At 43.7% G+C, this 19953-nt stretch overlaps 1 protein-coding gene across 2 annotated transcripts; it reads left to right on the forward strand.

Moving 5' to 3' along the window:
- Nucleotides 1-1656: 1656 nt before the first annotated feature.
- Nucleotides 1657-17080, forward strand: PSMG1 (proteasome assembly chaperone 1). 2 transcript variants are annotated; one of them, XM_019655789.1, is made up of 7 exons: nt 1659-1870; nt 3813-3919; nt 4863-5014; nt 6881-6943; nt 9917-10115; nt 11089-11225; nt 13227-13425. In XM_019655789.1, the coding sequence occupies exons 1-7, from the start codon at nt 1686-1688 to the stop codon at nt 13299-13301; spliced, it is 918 nt and encodes a 305-aa protein (XP_019511334.1). In that variant the 5' UTR covers nt 1659-1685; the 3' UTR covers nt 13302-13425. The 2 variants fall into 2 exon arrangements, with proteins under 2 accessions (XP_019511335.1, XP_019511334.1); XM_019655790.1 differs by lacking the exon at nt 6881-6943 and having other exon boundaries at nt 1657-1870; nt 13227-17080.
- The last annotated feature ends 2873 nt before the right edge of the window (nt 17081-19953 follow it).

Below are 19953 nucleotides of genomic sequence, written 5' to 3' on the forward strand. Positions count from 1 at the left end.
GCCTTCCTTCATAATGGAATCCCTTTTCTGGTTTTCTGGTTTAGTATTTAATTTGAACATATATTTGCCTTTTTTTAAGTGCTTGGCCTAAATTTATTGTAACTGCATGAAATAAGCTTTTGTTTGAAACTTAACATTCTTGTAAAACGTTCTCTAAAAAGTATGCAGAATTTTAATCATAGCCAAATGTATTATCATTACCCTATTTATAATTTTAATGCTTTTCAGAAATGATTTCATAATATAATTGTGAAATCAAATTGAGGACCTTACTGGTAAAAATGACGTTATTTTATTCAACAAAAAGACTAAGACAAAGTGATAGCCAAACAATCTTTTTACTTTGCAATTCTGTCATTCTATAAAGCCAATTAATCCAGGAGTCTTAATGCAGTTTTAATACATCACATTGGTAATCTTGTATATTCTAGCCCACTAACCATACCTAAAGTTTCCTAAGCTCTTATGGCATAGCAATTTGATCTTATTGTTTATACTTAAATGTTCAAATTTTGCTTCGAAGCCCAGTCTTATATTTTGCAGTAATGTGTAAAATTGCTAAATAAGTGGTTTTATGTAGATGCTTTTGTTGCTGATTGTTTCTTCTGCATCTTAAAACAAGACGTTTTTAACAACTTGCTGAGATTTTTTTTTATCTCAAGAGGCTTTGCCGACCGACCCCTTAGTACTTAACTCTGTGACTATTGACAAGGTTCCCAAATGTAAGCAATGTCATCTAATAGTTTCAGCACAATTAAATCTAGGTAAATGGACTTTTATTTTTCATTGCAATCAATACTAGGTTTTTTCATGTAAACTATGGTCAGTTGTCCTTTTTCCTCCTGCTTGGAATAGTGTTCCGTGAAGTTTGTCTTCCCGCAAAAGTTAAGGAAGAGAACCAATTAAACACTTTGCTCATTAATGAAAGGCTGTTTAAAGTGAAAACATTTTGTATTAGAAATGGCCACGTTTTAAAAAAGCAACTATTTTTGCATTCTCATAAAGTCTTTAGATCAGCTTGACGATCATCAGCTTTTGAAATGTGAATTCCTACTGCCAGAGTAAAGGTCTCCTTTTTATAACACCACGAAGCACTGTGTTTTTTCCTGCCCTTCCATCCTTCCTCTGTCCACTGTCCTGAGGACGCGCCGGGCCCCGGGCAGACACCTATCGGGGAGCGGTCGCAGTTTGGAGTCTGGAGATTAATAAACGAAAGCTACCCCTATCGCTCCTAACGTAGAAGCAAAACGGAAACGGAGTGAGAGGGTAAGGCAGCGGAGCCGGCCTCTTTTCGGAGCGCTACAAACAGGGGAGAGGGCGGCCAAGCCCCTCTTCCGGGTCGGTCACCTGTCAGGACTGAAGGCCCTGACCTGTGTCGGCCTCTGCGGGGCCGCGCCCCCCGCTCGGCTCCTGCCTGTCGCCCGCAGTCTGTCGCTCACACTGCGGAGAAAACGCTGGGTTTGCACGACTCTCGGGGCCCCGAGCGTGTGCGCGCTGGCGGCAGGGGGCGTGGCAGTGCTTAGGGGCGGTGCTTAGAAGGCGTGGGGCGTGGCGATGCTAAGGGCAAGTGCTCGGAGGCGGTGCAGGAGGGCGTGGCAGTGAGCGGCGGAACTTAGGGCCGGGCTCGGGCGGGGCGTGAGGGGCGTGGAGTGCGTGGTGCTGCTCGGGCGCGTGCGTGTGGGCGCATGCGCGTTCCTGTAGCGCCCCGGTTAGGCTGTGAGGGCGTGAGGGCCACTATGGCGGCGACGTTCTTTGGGGAGGTGGTGAAGGCGCCGTGCCGAGCCGGGACGGAGGACGAGGAGGAAGAAGACGAAAGGAGGAAGGAGACGCCCGAGGACAAGGAGGTCCGGCGGCAGCTGGCGCGGAAGAGGTGAGGTCCTTGGCGCGGGGAGCCGGCGGTTCGGTCGGGCCTGCGGCCGCGGTTCCACATCCGGGCCCGACTGGCACCGGACCCTGGTGGTGGCCGTTCGTCCGCGGCCCCGCTCTGCCCCGGGCCCCGGGAAGCCCACGGTGAGCCTGGCAAACCCAAGCTCCGGGAGTGGAGGCGAGCCCGTGTGGCGCTCTGCAGTTTCGGTGGAGGGGCTGAGTTCACACGTTCTTGAACGGAACGGCCTCCAAGGCTCCCTTTAGCACTGATTTAGGTCGTTTCCTGCAGACTTGAAACTTCTTCCAGACTCCAGTGCTGTCTGTACCTCTGTGTCCCAGTTTGTCATGTATTTGGCTCACAGATATAAGACAGCTCTCTTAAGTCCTTTTTATTCTTTCCCCCACACTTCAGTCAGCAGCATTATGTGCCAGTGGCAGATGGATAATGTTTTTTATTTTCTTAACACAAAAATTGGAGAAAATAGTAAAATGAAGATTTTTGCCACCTTTATCTCCCGTCACCCCTAAGTGAGCTCCAGTCACTGTGGCCCTTCACCTCTACGTTTTCCAGCATGCACCTCAAGAGTTACAGGCATTTTCTTATACTATTATCACCCCAACAAAATTAATAGTTTTGATACTATTTAATAGTCCACGATCATATTTATCCAGTTGTCTCAGACGTGACATTTGACAGTGGCGTTGTGTAAGTCAGAATCCTAACACTGTCCACACATTACACTTAGATGTTTTGTCTCTTGAGCTTCGTTTCCGGGCAGCCCTGCCCCTCCTTTGCCCCTGCTGGGAAAACGGGCTGCCCCGTAGAATGTCCCACACCCTGGGTTTGTCTGATTGCGTTCTCGTGGTGTTATTTAACGCTTGTGTTCATCACCTCCATTTCCTGTAAATGGACATTCCTTCTGGAGGCTAGGTCAGATTCACGTTCAATATTTTGCTGGCAAGAATGCTCGGAAGGTGGTGCTTGCTGTTTCTTATTGTGGGGGTGCACTGTGCCCACTTGTCCTCTCTTTAGTGATGTTGGTCAGTGGGTCAGGTGGACAGCCTGAAAACCCTGTTGCAGAGTTCTCGGGGAATTTTATATTGAATGTTATTTTTGTTTTTTTGTTTTTGTTTTTTAGCTGAGCCATCCTGCCACCCATTGGCAGCTCAGCAGCAGCTCAGCTCGGCCCGGGAATCGAACTGGCGACCCTCTGAGCTCACACTCTTTTTTTTTTTTTTTTAAGATTTTATTGGGGAATTGTGGGGATGAGAACAGCGCTTGGAGAATTGGGGGAAGGGGAACAGACAAGTTGCTGTCGCTTTGTTCTTCAGTCTAGTTGTGGAGGACGTCGCTTCACTGGCCCATGTTGCTATTATCATTGCGCTCTTCCTGGCTGAGGCAGTCGCTCGCCGGCCACTGGATGGCCACTCACGGTGGCTCACGCTGGCTGCCAACCACTCATGGTAGCTTACAGGACCTCACTGCAGCAGGGGCTGCAGCCTAGGCCGTCCCCGGGGACTCACGGCAGCCCAGCTCCAGGTCGAGCTGTTGTTCAGCATCTTAGCTGTAGAGGGCGCAGTGTCACTTGCCCTCATATGTGGGATCCGAACCGGGGCCCTGCTGCTCAGAGCTGGCATCCCAAGCCAGCTCTTAACCAACGCACCACTTGGGTGGCCTGAGAGCTCACACTCTTGAGTGAGTTCTTAACCAAATGAGCCACTTGGTCAGCCTTGTGTTTTTTTGTTTTTTTTTTAAATCTGTTGTCTAGATTTTTAAAAATCGAATTGTCACCTGAATCTACTGTTTCCTGAAGATTATAATTACGTTCTTTATAAAATTAAAACTTGCATTTTACTTAATACAAAATCATACAGTATTCTTTTTATCATAATATGATATTGATTATATTTAAGTTGCTTTAGTTGTGTCTTGTTTCCTGTGTTAGGGAGGTGCGGCTCCTTCGAAGACAAACGAAAACATCTTTGGACATTTCTCTGCTAGAAAAATATCCTTGCTCCCAGTTTATAATTGCTATAGGAAATAATGCAGTAGGTAAGTGGAAATGCATTAAACTACACATTTTGTTGAAAGAACAAAATCTCAAGTTACTTATTTCTTTTCATCATAAAAGATTTCAATTATCTGTTGCTTCTTTTAGAAAAATTCATAGCAGAGTAACTTTGTTTCTGAGTAAAATCTGTCCCTGCTCATGTGGCACTGTCTTTTTGATAAACTTAAAAAATAAGATTTAAAGGAACTGTTCTTGGCTTCAGGAACTTACAGACCTAAGGAACTGGTTCTAGAGTGTTGAGGTATCTGGGATTCCTTAGGCTCCTGAGCCTATTTTGGCCAGCCTTGGAGGGGACAGGTGGCATGTGTACACAGCCCCCTTGTAGCAAAAAAAATTTACAAAACTGTTTGTAAATGTTTGAATTAACAAACTCTAAAAATAACAATGATCACTAACATTTTGAGTACTTAAGTTCTAAAGTTTTTACTTACTTGACACCATTTGAGAGATTAAAGTTAGAACAGTGCAGTTCAGCTAGAACCACATACTTTACAAGTTCAGATACCTGTATGATTTTAGGGGTTCACCGGTTCTGGGGTGAGCAGTCAGATCCCTTGCCCTGTACGGTAGCCTCAGCGCTCACAGAACAAGCACATGGTCAGTAACTATGGGCTCACTTATGTAAAGTTCTACTGGCCTAAACTTTTCCAGCTAAGTGTTGCACTGAGAGAGGATGGTAAAGTCTGCCAGTAAACCTGTCTTCCCGGTTCCCAGCTCTAATACCACCTGTACTCAGGGCATGCCCTTTAACTTCGTAAGTCCTCAGTTTCCTTTTCTGTAAAATGGTGGTGGAAGGTTGATGGTCTTGAATGGCCCTTTTAGCCCTAGAATTCTAGAGTGACTTGAATGAACTTAACTTTTTTATTGAACAGAAAATGCAACTTGAAGAACCAAACACTAACTGATGTGAATTGTTTTTCACAGCATTTTTGTCATCATTTGTTATGAATTCAGGAGTCTGGGAGGAAATTGGTTGTGCTAAACTCTGGAATGAATGGTGTAGAACAACGGACACCGCACATCTGTCCCCCACAGAGGCTTTTTGCGTGTTTTATCATCTGAAATCGAATCCCTCGGTATGTGGGACTTAACTTACATGTTTAACAAGTAGTTATGGAGGCATCATTTGTGTCATGTTCATTTGAATTCCATGTTCCTCTGTATTTACTTTGGGGCTGAGGCATTCCGCCTGTCAGCAGTGGTAGTAACCACTTTGTTCTTTCTATAAATATTAATATGGCATATCCAGTGTGTTGGTAAAAGTCTTAGGAAATTCTGAAATAACTTAGAAACAAACTGTAAACATTAGATATTAAATCTTGCTCTCATTCAATAAATTATTTTAGTTGGTGACTCTAAACATGTAAAAAACATGTTCACTCCATCAAGGCAGGGAATTCTCCTTTACTGCTGTATACCTGGTATTTAGCCAGTGCCTGGACATGCTAGAAACTCACTTAATATTGGTGGAACAAACGCATGCTTCATGCGTTCTAAATACAATTCTGTTGACATCAAGCTTTCAGCCTAATTTGTCCTCATTTTTTTTTTTTTTTTTAAGCTGAGCCATCCTGCCGCCTGTTGGCAGCTCAGCGGCTGCTCAGCTCGGGCCAGGAATTGAACTGCTGTTGCTTGGAACTCACACTCTTGAGCGAGCTCTTAACCAACTGAGCCACTCGGCTGGCCCTGTCCTCAGTTTTTAAGTCATTCCGTGGCTTATGCTGAATGATTTCTTTGGATGGCACTTGTCCCCCTCATCCTTGCATTCAGAGGACAGCGTGCTGGGCAATTGTGGAAACAAGTCAGGCAGGTGAGGCGGCCAAGCAGGTGCGGTGTCTCCCCATCTGCTGTCCAACAGCGTACCTTCCCACAGCTGCTGAGCATTTGAACCAAGGCCAGGGCTAGGGATTCAAACAGTGAAGGAAGTCGGTAATTCCATAACGTTGTAGTACAATGTGGCTTATTTCAAAAGGTAGGGACCAAATGTTAGCCTTAAACTATAGAATCTCATTTTGTAATACTTGTAGTTTATTTCTAAAACATGTAATCCAAAGTTATTGAAGTTTCATAACGATTTTTATAAACACCCAGTTTTTCTAGGAAATAAATAAGGAAACTAAGCATATTCTTTACCTGACCCTTAGTGGAAAGGTTTCACTTTAGAATAGATAGTGAAGATCAAGTAGGAGAAATTTCTGCACCTGGTTGTACCATTTATTGGTTAGATATAGACCTTGATTATTTAGAACCTACCTCTGTAGCCAGCTAATTACATATCCAGCCTTTTTCTTCACCCTTGTCCTGGGGCCCCCTTTTCCCCTCTTGTGCTTCCTTTGTGCATTTGTTAGCGTATGACAGTATTTTAATAGCAGACATGGTTGACTTCTGTGGGTAATATTGTTCCAATAGCATTCATAATCAGGAATGTCATTTTTTTGTGGCATTGCAAATGATTTCACCTTGAGCATATGAGCTGGAACTTGGTTTCTAAGGTAACACCATCTTCCCAGGCATTAGCAACGCTTTTGGATCCCATTTGGGGGAGGTCCTGTCAGGCTGCCATCGTGTGCTCTGGTAGCACCTAGTGTTTCTCTAGCGCGTATATTCTACACTTATTTGGAGTTTGGTCTTCACAGTTTGTGACCCTCAGAAGGGCAGCAGGGCTGGTACCGTTCCTGTTTTCTAAAGCGGATTCTGATGGTATGTACTGGGGTGTCTTCAGTGTCTCATATGCTGAGCCTTGTGGATGCTCTATTACTATGCATTTTATTCTGATAGTAATCGCCAGTAGTAGCTTGATTCTTAAATTTTAAAGAAAAATAAGCCAAGCAAATTGCAGAAAATAAGTTATCTAAGCCTAATATTAGGATTCAGATGATATGTATATGGTAATAGTTGGGGTGTGTATAAGATCTATTTGACCTTGGAATTGGGTTTTGCAGGTTTTGCTTTGTCAGTGTAGCTGCTATGTTGCTGAAGACCAGCAGTATCAGTGGCTGGAAAAGGTAAGAGCCGCAGGCCGCGCGTGGTTGGGCGACAGGGGCTGCCTTGTGCGAAGGGTCCAGTATCTGTACCCTTAAACCTACATAGTCAGATATTGAAGTGGGGAGAGTATTTGGGTTTTCTCCTAAAAATATTGTAGGAATTTTTACAGAGTATAAAGAATAAAAGAACCTATTTAACAAACATAATCAGCATCATGCCAAAGATTGTAGGTCGTAGAAGCATAAAACAGTTGAGTTCCTCCCATCCATCTTATTATTTTGTTTGAAAGAAAAACAAGCTACCTGCATGAAACAACAGGATCATGGTCAAGGGTGAAAACGACAGTGCCTGAAATGCAGGGTAACGGGAAGCAGGAAGCAGGTGAGAACGGGGGTCAGCTGCAGCCCTCCAAACTCTAAGATAGATCCGTTTTTCTTAGCATTAGGATGACTTAATTGAGGCTGCTTTTTGTGGGGAAATTATATAGATAGCATGTGCCCAATAAAACAAATTTTTCAATGAAGAATTTAACTGAACTAGGAATTTTAGAGAATAATAATTTTGTCAGTTACATATTATTTTTAAATGAAGTAGATCTTTTATATGCATTTTACAACATTTCAGTTTAAATCTTAGGTGTATTTTTGTACAGGTATTACAATTTAACTAGAAATAAGGAATTTGTTTCTCTTGTTTTAAATTGTACACAAGTTTCCATCGTTCTAGATGTACTTGTTTTAAACCCGATTGGCATACTTAGAAATGTTTATTAAAAGTTATTTAATGCATTTTATTAAGTGAGGAATTGTTGAAAAAGGGACCTTCTGATAATTATATACATGATTTTATGTTCATGTACCCATGTGTATTTTTTAGGGGTAAGTTTCACCAGATTTTTTGCCAGATCTTAGAAGGGTAGGAAAGTGCTGTATCAATTTTTATTTTTAATTTATGTAGGTTGACTATTACATAAAATAAATTTTATTATTTTTGTACTATGGGACTTTTCTCTTCCAGACTTGAAAAAAAGTAAAATTATGCATTTCCAAACAACATTTCTTAATCAGTATTTTTTACCCCAAGGATACTCTTTGGGTCTTCTTGCTGTTTGGTTCATGTCTGCCACATAATTCTGATAATCATGCACAGTCCAACAGAGTTGTCAGATGTTGTGGATTCAGACTATAAGTAATGAGTATTATAGGGAGGATGATAAATTAGACATTGTGAGAAATGTTATGTCTCTTAAATGGGATATACTGGTAACAAATATATATAGTATTAACTTTTTTCTGTTTATTTACAAAACTAATACAATGAAATTAGTCTTATAAATCATTTATGACACATAATTAATATAAATCTTCACTTCTATTGTTATTTAAAATAGCCATTGTTTTCTCTTCATAAAATTCTTTCAAACAAGGTGCAACGACCTAAAATCTACTTTTTTTCCTTTTAAAAATAGCTGCTTTCTTTGTTTTTTTTTAAGATTTTTATTGGGGAATTGCGGGGAGGGGAACAGCGCTGGGGAATTGGGGGAAGGGGAACAGACAAGTTGCTGTCGTTTTGTTCTTCAATCTAGTTGTGGAGGTCGTTGCTTCACTGGCCCAAGCTGGCACCATCATTGTGCTCTTCTCTGGCAAGGCAGATCAGTCGCCGGCTTCTGGACGGCCGCTCACTGCGGCTGCTGGCCGCTCACGCTGGCTGCTGGCTACATGCGGTAGCCCATGGCAACCCACTGCCACAGGGACTGCAGCCTACGCCGCCGCCGGCGACTCATGGCAGCCCAGCTCCAGGTTGAGCTGTTGTTCAGCATCTTAGCTGTGGAGGGCAGTGTCACTGGCCCTCCTATGTGGGATCCGAACCGGGGCCCTCTGGCATCCCAAGCGAGTTCTTAACCATCGCGCCACTCGGCCGGCCCGCTGCTTTCTTTGTTTATAGCACCATAGATTTTTAAAAGCTGAAAGAGTCCTTGGAAATCCATCAAATACAAATTGAAGAGGACATAGAGCAATTGAAACTTGCCTACAGTTGTATACAGTAGCCCCCTCACCCCCTTTATCTGCTGGGAATATGCTCCAAGACACCCCCAGTGGGCGCCTGAAACCTCAGATAGTACCGAACCCTATATATTCTGCTTTTCCTGTACATATGTACCTATGATAAAGTTTAATGTATAAATTAGACAAGAGATTAGCAACAATAACTAATAATAATATAGAACAATTAAAACAATATCCTTTAATAAAAGTTTGGGGCCATTATTAAGTAAAATCAGGGTCATTTGAACACAAGCACTGTGATACCAAGACAGGATCTGATAACCGAGAGGGTTACTAAGTGACTAACAGGCAGCACTGGACAAAAGGGTGATTCATGTCCCTGGCAGGTTGGAGCCGGATGGCCCGAGAGTTCATCACCCTGTTCAGAACGATGTGCAGTTTAAAACTTATGAATTGTTTATTTCTGGAATTTTTTATTTAATATTTTCAGACCACGGTTAATCACGGGTAACTGAAACTGCGGAAAGCAAAACTGAGGATAAGGGGGAACTACTTATATTTGCCGGCATTATGGGTGGTTAGGAGAGGGAGGGACTGCTGACGGGAAGGTGAGTACTGCCAGGCTCACAGCGGCTCAGTCTGGATGATGTTCCTGGCTGTTAGAAGAGCTTCTCTGGCCACCTTTGCTCCTAATTCCCTTTACTTACACAGACACTCCCTTGGAAAGTAGTGCTGGCCTTTAGTTCACAGATGAGGAAAGTGACTTGGTGGAGAAGGTCACCCAACTAGAAGGTGACATAACCAAGATCAAACCTGGGTGAGAGGACGGCAAAGCATGTGTGCAGTTTTCCATGGACACTTCTACCCCTGCAGGCATGATATTACTGTGGGTGGTGTCAGCTAAGCAACCAGAGGGATGTTTCTACTCCATAACAAAAGTACACATATATGCATATATATGTTAATTTGAAATCCATTTTGTGTTAGGTTTTTGGTTCGTCTCCAAGGAAGAATATGCAAATAACTGTTCTCACATGTCGACATGTTACCGATTATAAAACTTCAGAATCTACCAGCAGCCTTCATCCTCCTTTCCTGAAAGCCCTAAAAACACAGAATTTCAAAGAGCCTCCATGCTGTTCACTGCTAGAACAACCCAATATTGTGCATGATCTTCCTGCAGCAGGTGGTGTTAAAATTCGTAAATTTACGTTCTTATTGCTTTGATAGTTATTTTGAATGTTAGAGATCTTTTTGAGGTAGTGTGCTAATGATGATTAATAATACTGGGGGTGCCCAAAAAATGTGTACACATGGCTTGTACTTATCTTTTGTTATTGCAATATATTATTACAATTTTAATACAGTTTTTTCCTTTTTAAAAATGTATGCATTTTTTTGGCACCCTTTGAGCATTGCTGTTTGTCCTTGATACCTGTAGTTAAGTTGCTAGTACATTATATTTGGTTTGTGTTTAAAAATTTTCCAGACAAAGTTACCATGTGAGAGCAGCTCAGAGTTCTTAACTGTTACCCTTCAGAGTTGCTCTGTTTCTTTTTGGTCTTTGGTGAGCCTATGTTATATGTAAATTGCTGGCATATGAAAAGTTAATAAAGTATGTTTTAATTGTCAAAATGGAAGGTTTCATTTATTGAATCTTGATGGTTGCTTTCATACTTTATTTTTGTTCCTTTTACTGATTATATCCTAGTGTCATGTCAAAATTAGATTGTCACTGACTTTTCAGTAGTTAATATGTTATAAAATAAATTGTTATTGGTTAATAAAGGATTTTTTTCGTTAAATATTGTTAATTAGAATAAGTGGCTAAATATTTTATGTTATGCGTTGTATATTTGTTACTTACATTTTTATTATAGTCAGCAAAATTTTATCTTGTAGCTACTTAAGATGTGTCTCAGCAGTATGTTCAGGATATGCAAAATAAACATATTTGCAAATGCAAGAGAATATTAGGAAAATAATGGCTTTGAAAGAAAATATGCATTCTAATCGGTTCAGAATTACAGTAAATGCTTTGATTAAAAGAAGCAACAGAGACAACTATTTTTAAAAACAGCCTTTATTACTTAGAGATGTTTAATTTAAAAATCCTGTAGTAGAAAACTTAAGTGGTTTTTTTTCTTGTATATTTATAGTTCTGAGTTACTGTCAAGTATGGAAAATCCCCGCCATTCTGTACTTGTGTTATACTGATGTGATGAAATTAGACCTAATTACAGTTGAAGCTTTTAAGCCTGTACTTTCTTCCAGAAGCTTGAAAGGTTTGGTTGAGGTAAGGTTTTAACTCACTGACTTAATAGCTGAGTTATTATAATAAACCTAATAACAAACATACCGTAAATATATGCTGTCAGTTTAAAACCTAAGTAACACTTAGAGATCCTTTTTCTCTCAAGATAAAGCTTTCTAATCTGGCAGTTTGAAGGTGAGAGTCACTCTCTTTTCTATTATAGATACACCTCTGTAACCTGAGTGTTTTGATCAGGTGTGATGGATGAGTGCAATGTATTTAAGTCCCATATGTCTGTGTAGAAAGATGGTTTTACTGTTCAAGAAGTTTCTATAACTAGTTAATTTGGAAGGTTGTAATTTTTGAGAAGGCATTTAATTAATTTGGAATTAAGTCAACCAATTTGGAAGGTGGTGGTTTTGGTTTTTTTTAGAGATTTTTATTGGGGAATTGGGATGGGAACAGTGCTGGGGAATTGGGGGAAGGGGAACAGACAAGTTGCTTTCCTTTTGTTCTTCAGTCTAGTTGTGGAGGACGTTGCTTCACTGGCCCAAGTTGGCACCATCATTGCGCTCTTCCTAGGTAAGGCAGATCAGTCGCCGGCTTCTGGACGGCCGCTCACTGCAGCTGCTGGCCGCTCACACTGGCTGCTGGCTACACACGGTAGCCCATGGCAACCCACTGCAGCAGGGGCTTCAGCCTACGCCGTCGCCAGCGACTCACAGCAGCCCAGCTCCAGGTTGAGCTGTTGTGCAGCATCTTAGCTGTAGAGGGCAGTGTCACTGGCCCTCATATGTGGGATCCGAACCTGAGCTCTCTGGCGTCCCAAGCCAGTTTTTAACCATCGTGCCACTCGGCCGGCCCAGGAAAGTGGTAGTTTTTGAGAAGGCATAGTATAGATCCAGTTATCGTAACATTTATTCACTTCATTTTGTGTGGGACTGGATATGTGAAGATGACATAAACCTATTCTCCTTTTTCAGTTTGTATCTACCTGGGCCCTTCCCAGAAAAATGCATGCCAGGGCACACACACAACGTTTTGTCTGCTTCTGTAGTTAACTGGCCCTTCCCACTTGGTTGAAACCAGGGGCTGTGGCTGTTCTGTTTATACTGTAGTGCGGTGCGCATCTACACCTAGGCGTGTTCTGAGAGTTGTGACTCAGCTGTCACACAGCGTTTAAGTCACTGCTCGGCTTTTCAGAATATTCTTTGAAGGGGAAATTTAAATAACATGTTTAACCTTTTCATTTCTTGCTTTAAACATAAGGATTTGTGGGAGGGTGAGGTGGCCATATTGAAGAGTAGCTTTCTTAGTGACCACATAGTCACCCTGAGTTCATGGATTCTGTCCATCTAGAAGTGGTATTGAAATGAGCCAACTCCAGCAGAATATTCCAGCAGAATAAAGGTGGTATTTGATCAGCACAATGGAATTCTCCTGAGTGCCTGCTGTGTAGACCCCCCCAGCGCTAGGTGGCCCCCCCGCTGTGGGGCCTCCAGAGCCTGGAGGTGGGGCAGGTGATTGTCATGCCAGGCCGATGCAGAAGAGCCCCATTTTGTGCCAGCTGAGGGGAGGGCGAAGGCAGTGAGGCGAGGGTCCACTGGGAACGGGGCACCTCAGCTGGATGTGAAAGCTGGGTGAATCCTAGCTGAAGTGTGCTGAGGGGGAGCAGTGTGAGCTCAAGGTGGGCGAGGCCTGTCAGGGCGCTTGGAGGGCAGGGTCAGTGTCATTGGGTGTGGTGGTGGCTGCGAGGGAAGCCAGAGTGCACACCAGAGGGGCCGAGCCAGAGCGCTGTGCCTGCCTCCGGGCTGCCAGTGGTTTCCCACGGCCTGCAGGGGCTGTGACGTTCCTCAGAGAGCTTTGGACGACAGGGTCACACACCTAGACATTTGACCCACTGCCTGTTGGTTTGCAAGAGGCGATGAAAGGCAGTGCCTGTTCCATTTGGGTGCCATTCTTTGTTTGTGTCTTGGAGGTATAAATTGCTTCCAACTGCATTGTCACCCTCACTTTATTAACTAGGTTATTCTCTCCTTTCAGAATATTCCCCAGAGCACAGAGATGCTGAAGAAATTGATGACGACAAATGAGATTCAGAGTAACATTTACACGTGATTCCAGAGAGTGTTTTGTAAAGTGTGTCACCCATCCATTCCTTTTCGGGGAGCAACTGCACCATTTTATGGGTTATTTTTTTTTCAAGGGGGTACTTTGAGGGTGTTAAAAACAGAATAAACTTATTTAAATTCATTGTAGTTTTAGTTTATATTTTATGGTGGTGCTGTTCACGACTGAAATAATCCAGATGTTTTTCTTTATCCACTAGATGGGAGTATTGTTGTATTTGAATATTTTGAGGTAATAGAGTTAAAATTTTTAAAAGCTGCAGATGACAACAGGTTGTATTAATATGGCGCAGTATTGTTAATTTAGTGCAAAAATTTGGTATGCTATCTGAGAGTTGGTGACCTGTTGGTGGTTCTTAATATGTGGAAAGTTTCTGACTATGTTATGACATCTACAGTTTTTTTTTGTTTTATGGATAAAATTGATAAGGTAACAAAATTACATATTTGCTCAAAATGAAACAGAAAGTTGCATTTCATCACGTCAGCCCTATCTGACAGGGTAGCCCCTCCACCCAGACTTTGCCAAGGTGGGCTGTGTTGGTATCACCAGCTCTACTGGGGCAGAGCGTTGTCATTTGAATATGACTTGAGTCATGAACTTTGAGTAGCCACACTACTTTACAAAACCACAAAGTAAAGTTCATTAGTGAAAATAAAGTTTAAAATGGTGGAGCTTAGAAATGCTTCTTATCCTTTTTCTTTCTTGTTAATTATTGACTATCTATTACAGATTTAGACAACTTACCCATTTATGTCTTCTAGATTCGGTTCATTTACTGTTTCAGTAGTGGAGGGGGTTGGGGTAGGAGACACTGTGTTGGCTGACTCCTTGAGTAAGCTCAGTTTCCTCCAAGTAATAGAGTGCTGGAAGTTTTGTGCATGGCCTATGTGTGCACATGTCCTGATGATAGAAATTGAAGTGTTTTCCTCATTGTAGAAAAGCATGCATCTATTTAGAAGTGTGTTTGCAGAGCCCTGAAGTAATATCAGTTGTGAGAATGAAAAGACATAAAAATCTAGATGAATTGAATTTCAAGGCCAAAGTATCCAGACAGATAAGAACAAAGCAGTTAAACTGTCTTGTCCATCAGCTCTTACTACCTAGTACCCGCACTTGACCTTGGAGGCTGAAAGCAGCCACCATCCATTTTTCATGAGTCTGTAGAGTGGAGGGTGCCCCTGCCAGTCTGTACCATGGACGGTTGGTCTTGGCTTCTGCCTCTACCGTCACATATCTGACGTGAGCTGGCCGGGCCTGGCTGGTGTAGGATGGCCTTGGCTGGCATGGCTTGGCTCGGCTCTCTTCCACATGTCACACTGTTCCCTCAGCTGGGGAACCTGGAGATGTGCTCAGACCTGCCCCAGCATTTTTTGTAGCGATTGCAGTGAGCAAGGGAGGGAACGGAAACTTGGCAGTGCCTTTCCAAGCCTCTGTCAGGCCTGCTGCAGCCCCGGTGCTCACATGCAGAGGCAGGATGGGAAGGCCCACCAAAAGTTTGGATGGGGGGGCGTGACAAACGGGGGCCATTAGGACAATCCACCTACCTGCGTCTGCCCTCTGACCACAATTACTCAGGCCCTCCCACCTGCAAAATAGGCTCACCCCCGTCCTAGGACACCCAGAGTCACCTCCAGTTATATCAGGTTTGAAGTCCAGGGTCTTGTCATCTAGATGCGTCTTCTACAGAAACCTACAAAAGAAAACTACAAGTGGTCCTTTACAGACTAGGTGCACGTGGTGACAGGGACAGGCCGTCTGCAAGAAATATTTCCCACCTGAAAGGCAAAGACTAGGACACGTGAGTGGTCACTGGTCCACCAAGTCGAAATTCCACTGGACAAATAGTGCCAGACCGCCTGCCTCTGGAGTGAGAAGTGTTCCTTGACGGGGCTTAGTTTCTGTTCTCTGGCAGAGCCTCTCCAGTCTCGTTCTTGGCCCTAAGATGTCGTTTTTCATCACATTCCTTGCCTAGTCCGAAAGAAATGATCTTTGATAGCAGCTGAGTAGCTTTCTTATCCATAGAAAGATGAGTGCGTGAAGTACAATATTCTTAAAAGCATTGTGGGCTCCCTACATATCTAATTATAGCCTGCTCCATGCTCTCAGTGTCAAGAACTATGAAGGGTCTGAGATCCTGCTGACGTGCAAACTTACAGTAAACCTGCCACAATTTTATGGATCCTGGAATAAGACCTGAGACTCGTGAGTTGGAGAACGGACTTGATGACAGCATAGCAAGAAGTGTGAGCTCCACGTTTGTGTCACTTAATGCTTGTCCCCCAAGCCCCATGGAGACGATGCAGAACCGTCCATGTGTGTGCTGTGCACGCAGTGGGTCTGCGTCCCAGCTGAGGAACCTCACACGTAGGGAGTCCAAATCTTTTGTTATAGACAGCAAGCAACCTGCTTTTTCTCTGTAGGAGGCGTTAATCTTAAGGACATTAAGCACATCTGCCCTTGGCTGTAAGAGACACGATCTCTGCCTTCCAAGCCTTTGCTATACAGACAGCCTTGAAAAGACAGCACCTGTGCCCTCCCAGTGCAGAAATGGGAGGCCTGTGAAGAACGGTCTTCCAGTAATATTCACCCTTTGTACCTTTACTGCACCTGGTCAGTCTGCCCAGCTGGATTTGTGAACAGCTTGGACGCTGGGATGAAAGGAGCCAGGATGAAACCCAGGGCTGTGGTCTGAGCAACCAGAAGAAACGCTGCATCAGCTGAGACGGGGGACACCGGATTACAGAGAAGCCCAGTGTGATTTGGGGGTAACTGAGATGTCAACTAGACATTCAGGTGGGGGTGTTGAGTGGGCAGTTGGACCTAGCCTGGTGCTTGTGAGACAAGCTTGGCTGGCAGCTAAAGACAGGTGTCGTCTGCAAAGGGACCATTTAGCGTGGGCCTGGGTGACATCACCAGGCAGTGAATATGAAGAGGACAAAAGGAAGGGCCTAGGCCCTGCAGGGCTGGTGGTCAGGGAGCTGACAGGAGACCGAGAAGAGCACCTGGGAAGGTAGGACGGAACCAGGAGGCCATGGTTTCCTGGAAGCTTGTGATGAAAGTGCTTGAAGCCGGAGGAAGTCTTATTTGGGCTTCCTGCTGCTGACACAGCAAGGAAAGCGAAGACCAACGCTTCATGGTGGATTTAGCAGTGTGTTGGGTGGTTGAATGAGTTATATGTTCCTTTCTACTGATCAATAATCATTTAGGAGTATAGAATTTGTAATTGATATTCTTGCCAATACATCATTAATTTGAATGGTGGTGGTTTCTGGAGAAATGGGATCAGAATGCACACACATGATTAACTACAATTCTGACTTCCCTCTCTTTAATGCCAGTGGAGACTCATTTCCGAATTGTCTTCCAGCCTTGCAATCTTACTTTGGGCTGGGGAGAAGGGAAGAGAGAAGGAGGATGTACACGAAAGATGAAAGAAAGAAAGGACTTCCTGCATTGATGGCTGCCTGGAATTCTGGTTTTAGGGAAGAGGGATGAGCAATTGAGCATGGATTCCAATAAATCCGCTTGGATAGAGTAGGCTGGGTCGGAGTCTCCAATCACAGGGGGAGATCAGTTAGCGTGCCGTGCCTTCCAGCTCTGTGCAGCTTCTGCGTTTACTAATCGCCTTTAGAATAGCTTGCTGCCGGCTATCCAATCTAGCTCACACCCTCACATAGTCACCAGAGTGACAACACGGATGGACCTAGACGGTATTGTGCTGAGTGAAGTAAGTCAGACAAGTGCCATATAATCTCATATGTGGAACCTAAAGAACAAAATCAACAAACAAAACAGAAACAGACTCATAGATGGAGAACATTTTGATGGCTGCCAGATAGGAGGGGGGATGGGAGAATGGGTGAAACAGATGAAGGGATTAAGAAGTACAAATTGGTAGTTACAAAATAGTCACAGGGATATAAATTAAAGCACAGGGAATATAGTTAATGATAAGGTAGTAACTGTAATGTCAGGTGGGTTCTGCCTTACTGGGGAGATCACCTCGTAAGTTATATAAATGTCTAATCACTATGTTGTACGCCTAAAACTAATATAAAATAACAATGAATGTTAACTGTAATTGAAAAATAATAAAAAAATAAACACAGTCACCACAAAGTTGTTTTTTTTTTTAAAGATTTTATTGGGGATTTTATTGGGGAATTGGGGGACGGAACAGCGTTGGGGTATCGGGGAAAGGGAACAGACAAATTGCTGTTGGTTTGTTCTTCAGTCTAGTTGTGGAGGACGTTGCTTCACTGGTCCAAGTTGGCACCATCATTGCGCTCTTCCCGGGCGAGGCAGATCAGTCGCCGGCTTCTGGACGGCCACTCACTGCGGCTGTTGGCCGCTCACGCTGGCTGCTGGCTACACACGGTAGCCCATGGCAACCCACTGCTGTCCACAGGGGCTGCAGCCTACGCCGTGGCCGGCAACTCATGGCAGCCCAGCTCCAGGTTGAGCTGTTCAGCATCTTAGCTGTAGAGGGCAGTGTCACTGGCCTCATATGTGGGATCCGAACCGGGGCCCTCTGGCGTCCCAAGCCAGTTCTTAACCAACGCGCCACTCAGCCGGCCCACAAACTGTTTTTAATATGAAAAATATCGCCAGCTCCTGGTGCCCTGTTTAAGAACTCTCCGAGGTTGCTTAAATAAGCTCCGTTACGACCACAGACCCGAAGCCTGTGTCAGCGTTCTCTGCAGGTTATATTTGTTCCTAGGTGGACTCGCATGGCAGTGCCGCTCTTCATTAGTGCCTTAGGAAGAGAAGGGGAGCCGAGTTCCAGCGTTTTGGTTCTTGATAGCATGTCTGGAAGAGGCCATCCTGTTTCCTGCAAATTTCCTTGTGCCGCCTGCGCTTCCACCACAACAGATCCGCGCGAGAGACTGGAGGGGAACGGGCTTCCAAGAAGCCAGTTCAGTGTAGTTACTGGTGTGAAATGGTAACTGAGAACAGCAGGAATGTCAGGTTTGCTCATTTAGAAAAAGGGCAAACTGGCCTAAACCTCCCTCTCCCTTCTCCATCCTTGTCCGCCGTCAATGTGTTTAGTCCTCTCACCTGAATTTCATCTTGAGCAGAAGCTACTGCGATTGAGCACAAGGGAAGGGGACTATTGGGTTGTTGGAAAAGTCATGACGCATGTTTGCAACAGATGGCGCTAGTTCACTTTTGGAAGTACTAGAGTCATTCGCATCTATGTTATTGCGATGTCATTTGACAGCTGACAGTTTTAGCTTCATTCTAAAAAAAAATTGAGCGATTTGGTTGAGTTTTGGAGATTTTACAACAAATTGAAGATGGAAGACCAAACTGCATTTTTGCCATATTTTACTATTTTACTTCCATAAAGGGAAGAACGCATGTCAAGCTTGTGAAAAATTGCATAAAGTTTACGGTGACAATGCTCTACAAGAACGTCAGTGCCAATGATGTTTCACAAAATTCTGTGCTGGTGATTTTGATCTCAACGATGCTCCTCGGTCAGGGAGGCCCACCGAGGTTGATGACAACAATATAAAGGCATTGATCGAGTCAAACGCATGTTACACGACACAAGAGATTGCAGAAACATTGAACATCCATCATTCAAGCGTTCATGGCCACCTGAAGAAGCTGGGATATGTAAGCAAGCTCGATATTTGGATTCCACATGAACTCAAAGAAGTTCATTTGACGGCGCGTATAAACATCTGCAATATAATATGCTCATTAAACGTGAGGAAAATGATCCTTTTTTGAAGCAATTGATAACTGGTGATGAGAAGTGGATGTTCACAGCAATGTGGTGTGCAAACGGTCTTGGTCCCGACGTGATGATTCGCCTCAAATGACATCAAAAGCAGGCACTCATCAGAGGAAGGTTATGCTCTCAGTGTGGTGGGATTTTTAAAGGTGTCATGTTTTTTGAACTCTTACCAAGGCCCCAAAAAATCAATTAGAATGTGTACTGTTGGCAATTGGACAGTTTGAACGAACCCATCATCCAGAAACGTCCAGAGCTTGTTAATTGTAAAGGAGTTGTGTTCCATCGCAACAACGTGAGACCACACACAAGTTTGACCACGTGTCAAAAATTATTGGAGCTTGGATGGATGTGTTGCCACACCCACCATACTCACCTGACCTTGTGCCGTCAGACTTCCACTTGTTTCGCTGTCTTCAAAACTCCTTGCATAGTATAATGTTCAATTCAGATGAGGCTGTAAATCAGCACCTTGTTCAGTTTTTTGCAAATAAAGACAGGTCCTTCTATAAATGAGGAATTATGAAGCTCACTGAAAGATGGCAAAAGGCTATCAAACAAAACGGGCAATATATCATTGATTGATCTTTGTTCTTTATATAAATAAATGACCTTTGAAGAACAGACAAAATACGTCATGACTTTTCCAACAACCCAATATGTAGTTCAGTCCCCCAGGGTGCTTGACGTGGCCTGGACAGATTTATATTGGTCGTTTTTGAAACAGGCCTGGGAAGAGCCTGCTTTACAAATGACACCACCGAGGCCCCTGGCACTTCAGCCTGGCTCCCCCGTCATACCAACATCGAAGCTGTTGGCAAACCCTGTACAACAGGGTCGGACCCTGGTAAGGAGTGGACTCGCACTGAGCCCCACGTGGTGCTGTGCAGTGCT

The sequence above is a fragment of the Hipposideros armiger genome, unplaced genomic scaffold, assembly GCF_001890085.2.
Source record: "Hipposideros armiger isolate ML-2016 unplaced genomic scaffold, ASM189008v1 scaffold_246, whole genome shotgun sequence".
Lineage (NCBI taxonomy): Eukaryota > Metazoa > Chordata > Mammalia > Chiroptera > Hipposideridae > Hipposideros > Hipposideros armiger.

Excerpts from the sequence above, each read along its gene's own strand:
- PSMG1 (XM_019655789.1), top strand. The coding sequence starts at position 1,686 with ATGCGCGTTCCTGTAGCGCCCCGGTTAGGCTGTGAGGGCGTGAGGGCC. Across the intron at positions 1,871-3,812 it reads CGGCAGCTGGCGCGGAAGAG|GGAGGTGCGGCTCCTTCGAA; the intron begins GTGAGGTCCTTG and ends TTCCTGTGTTAG. Across the intron at positions 11,226-13,226 it reads GCTTGAAAGGTTTGGTTGAG|AATATTCCCCAGAGCACAGA; the intron begins GTAAGGTTTTAA and ends CTCTCCTTTCAG.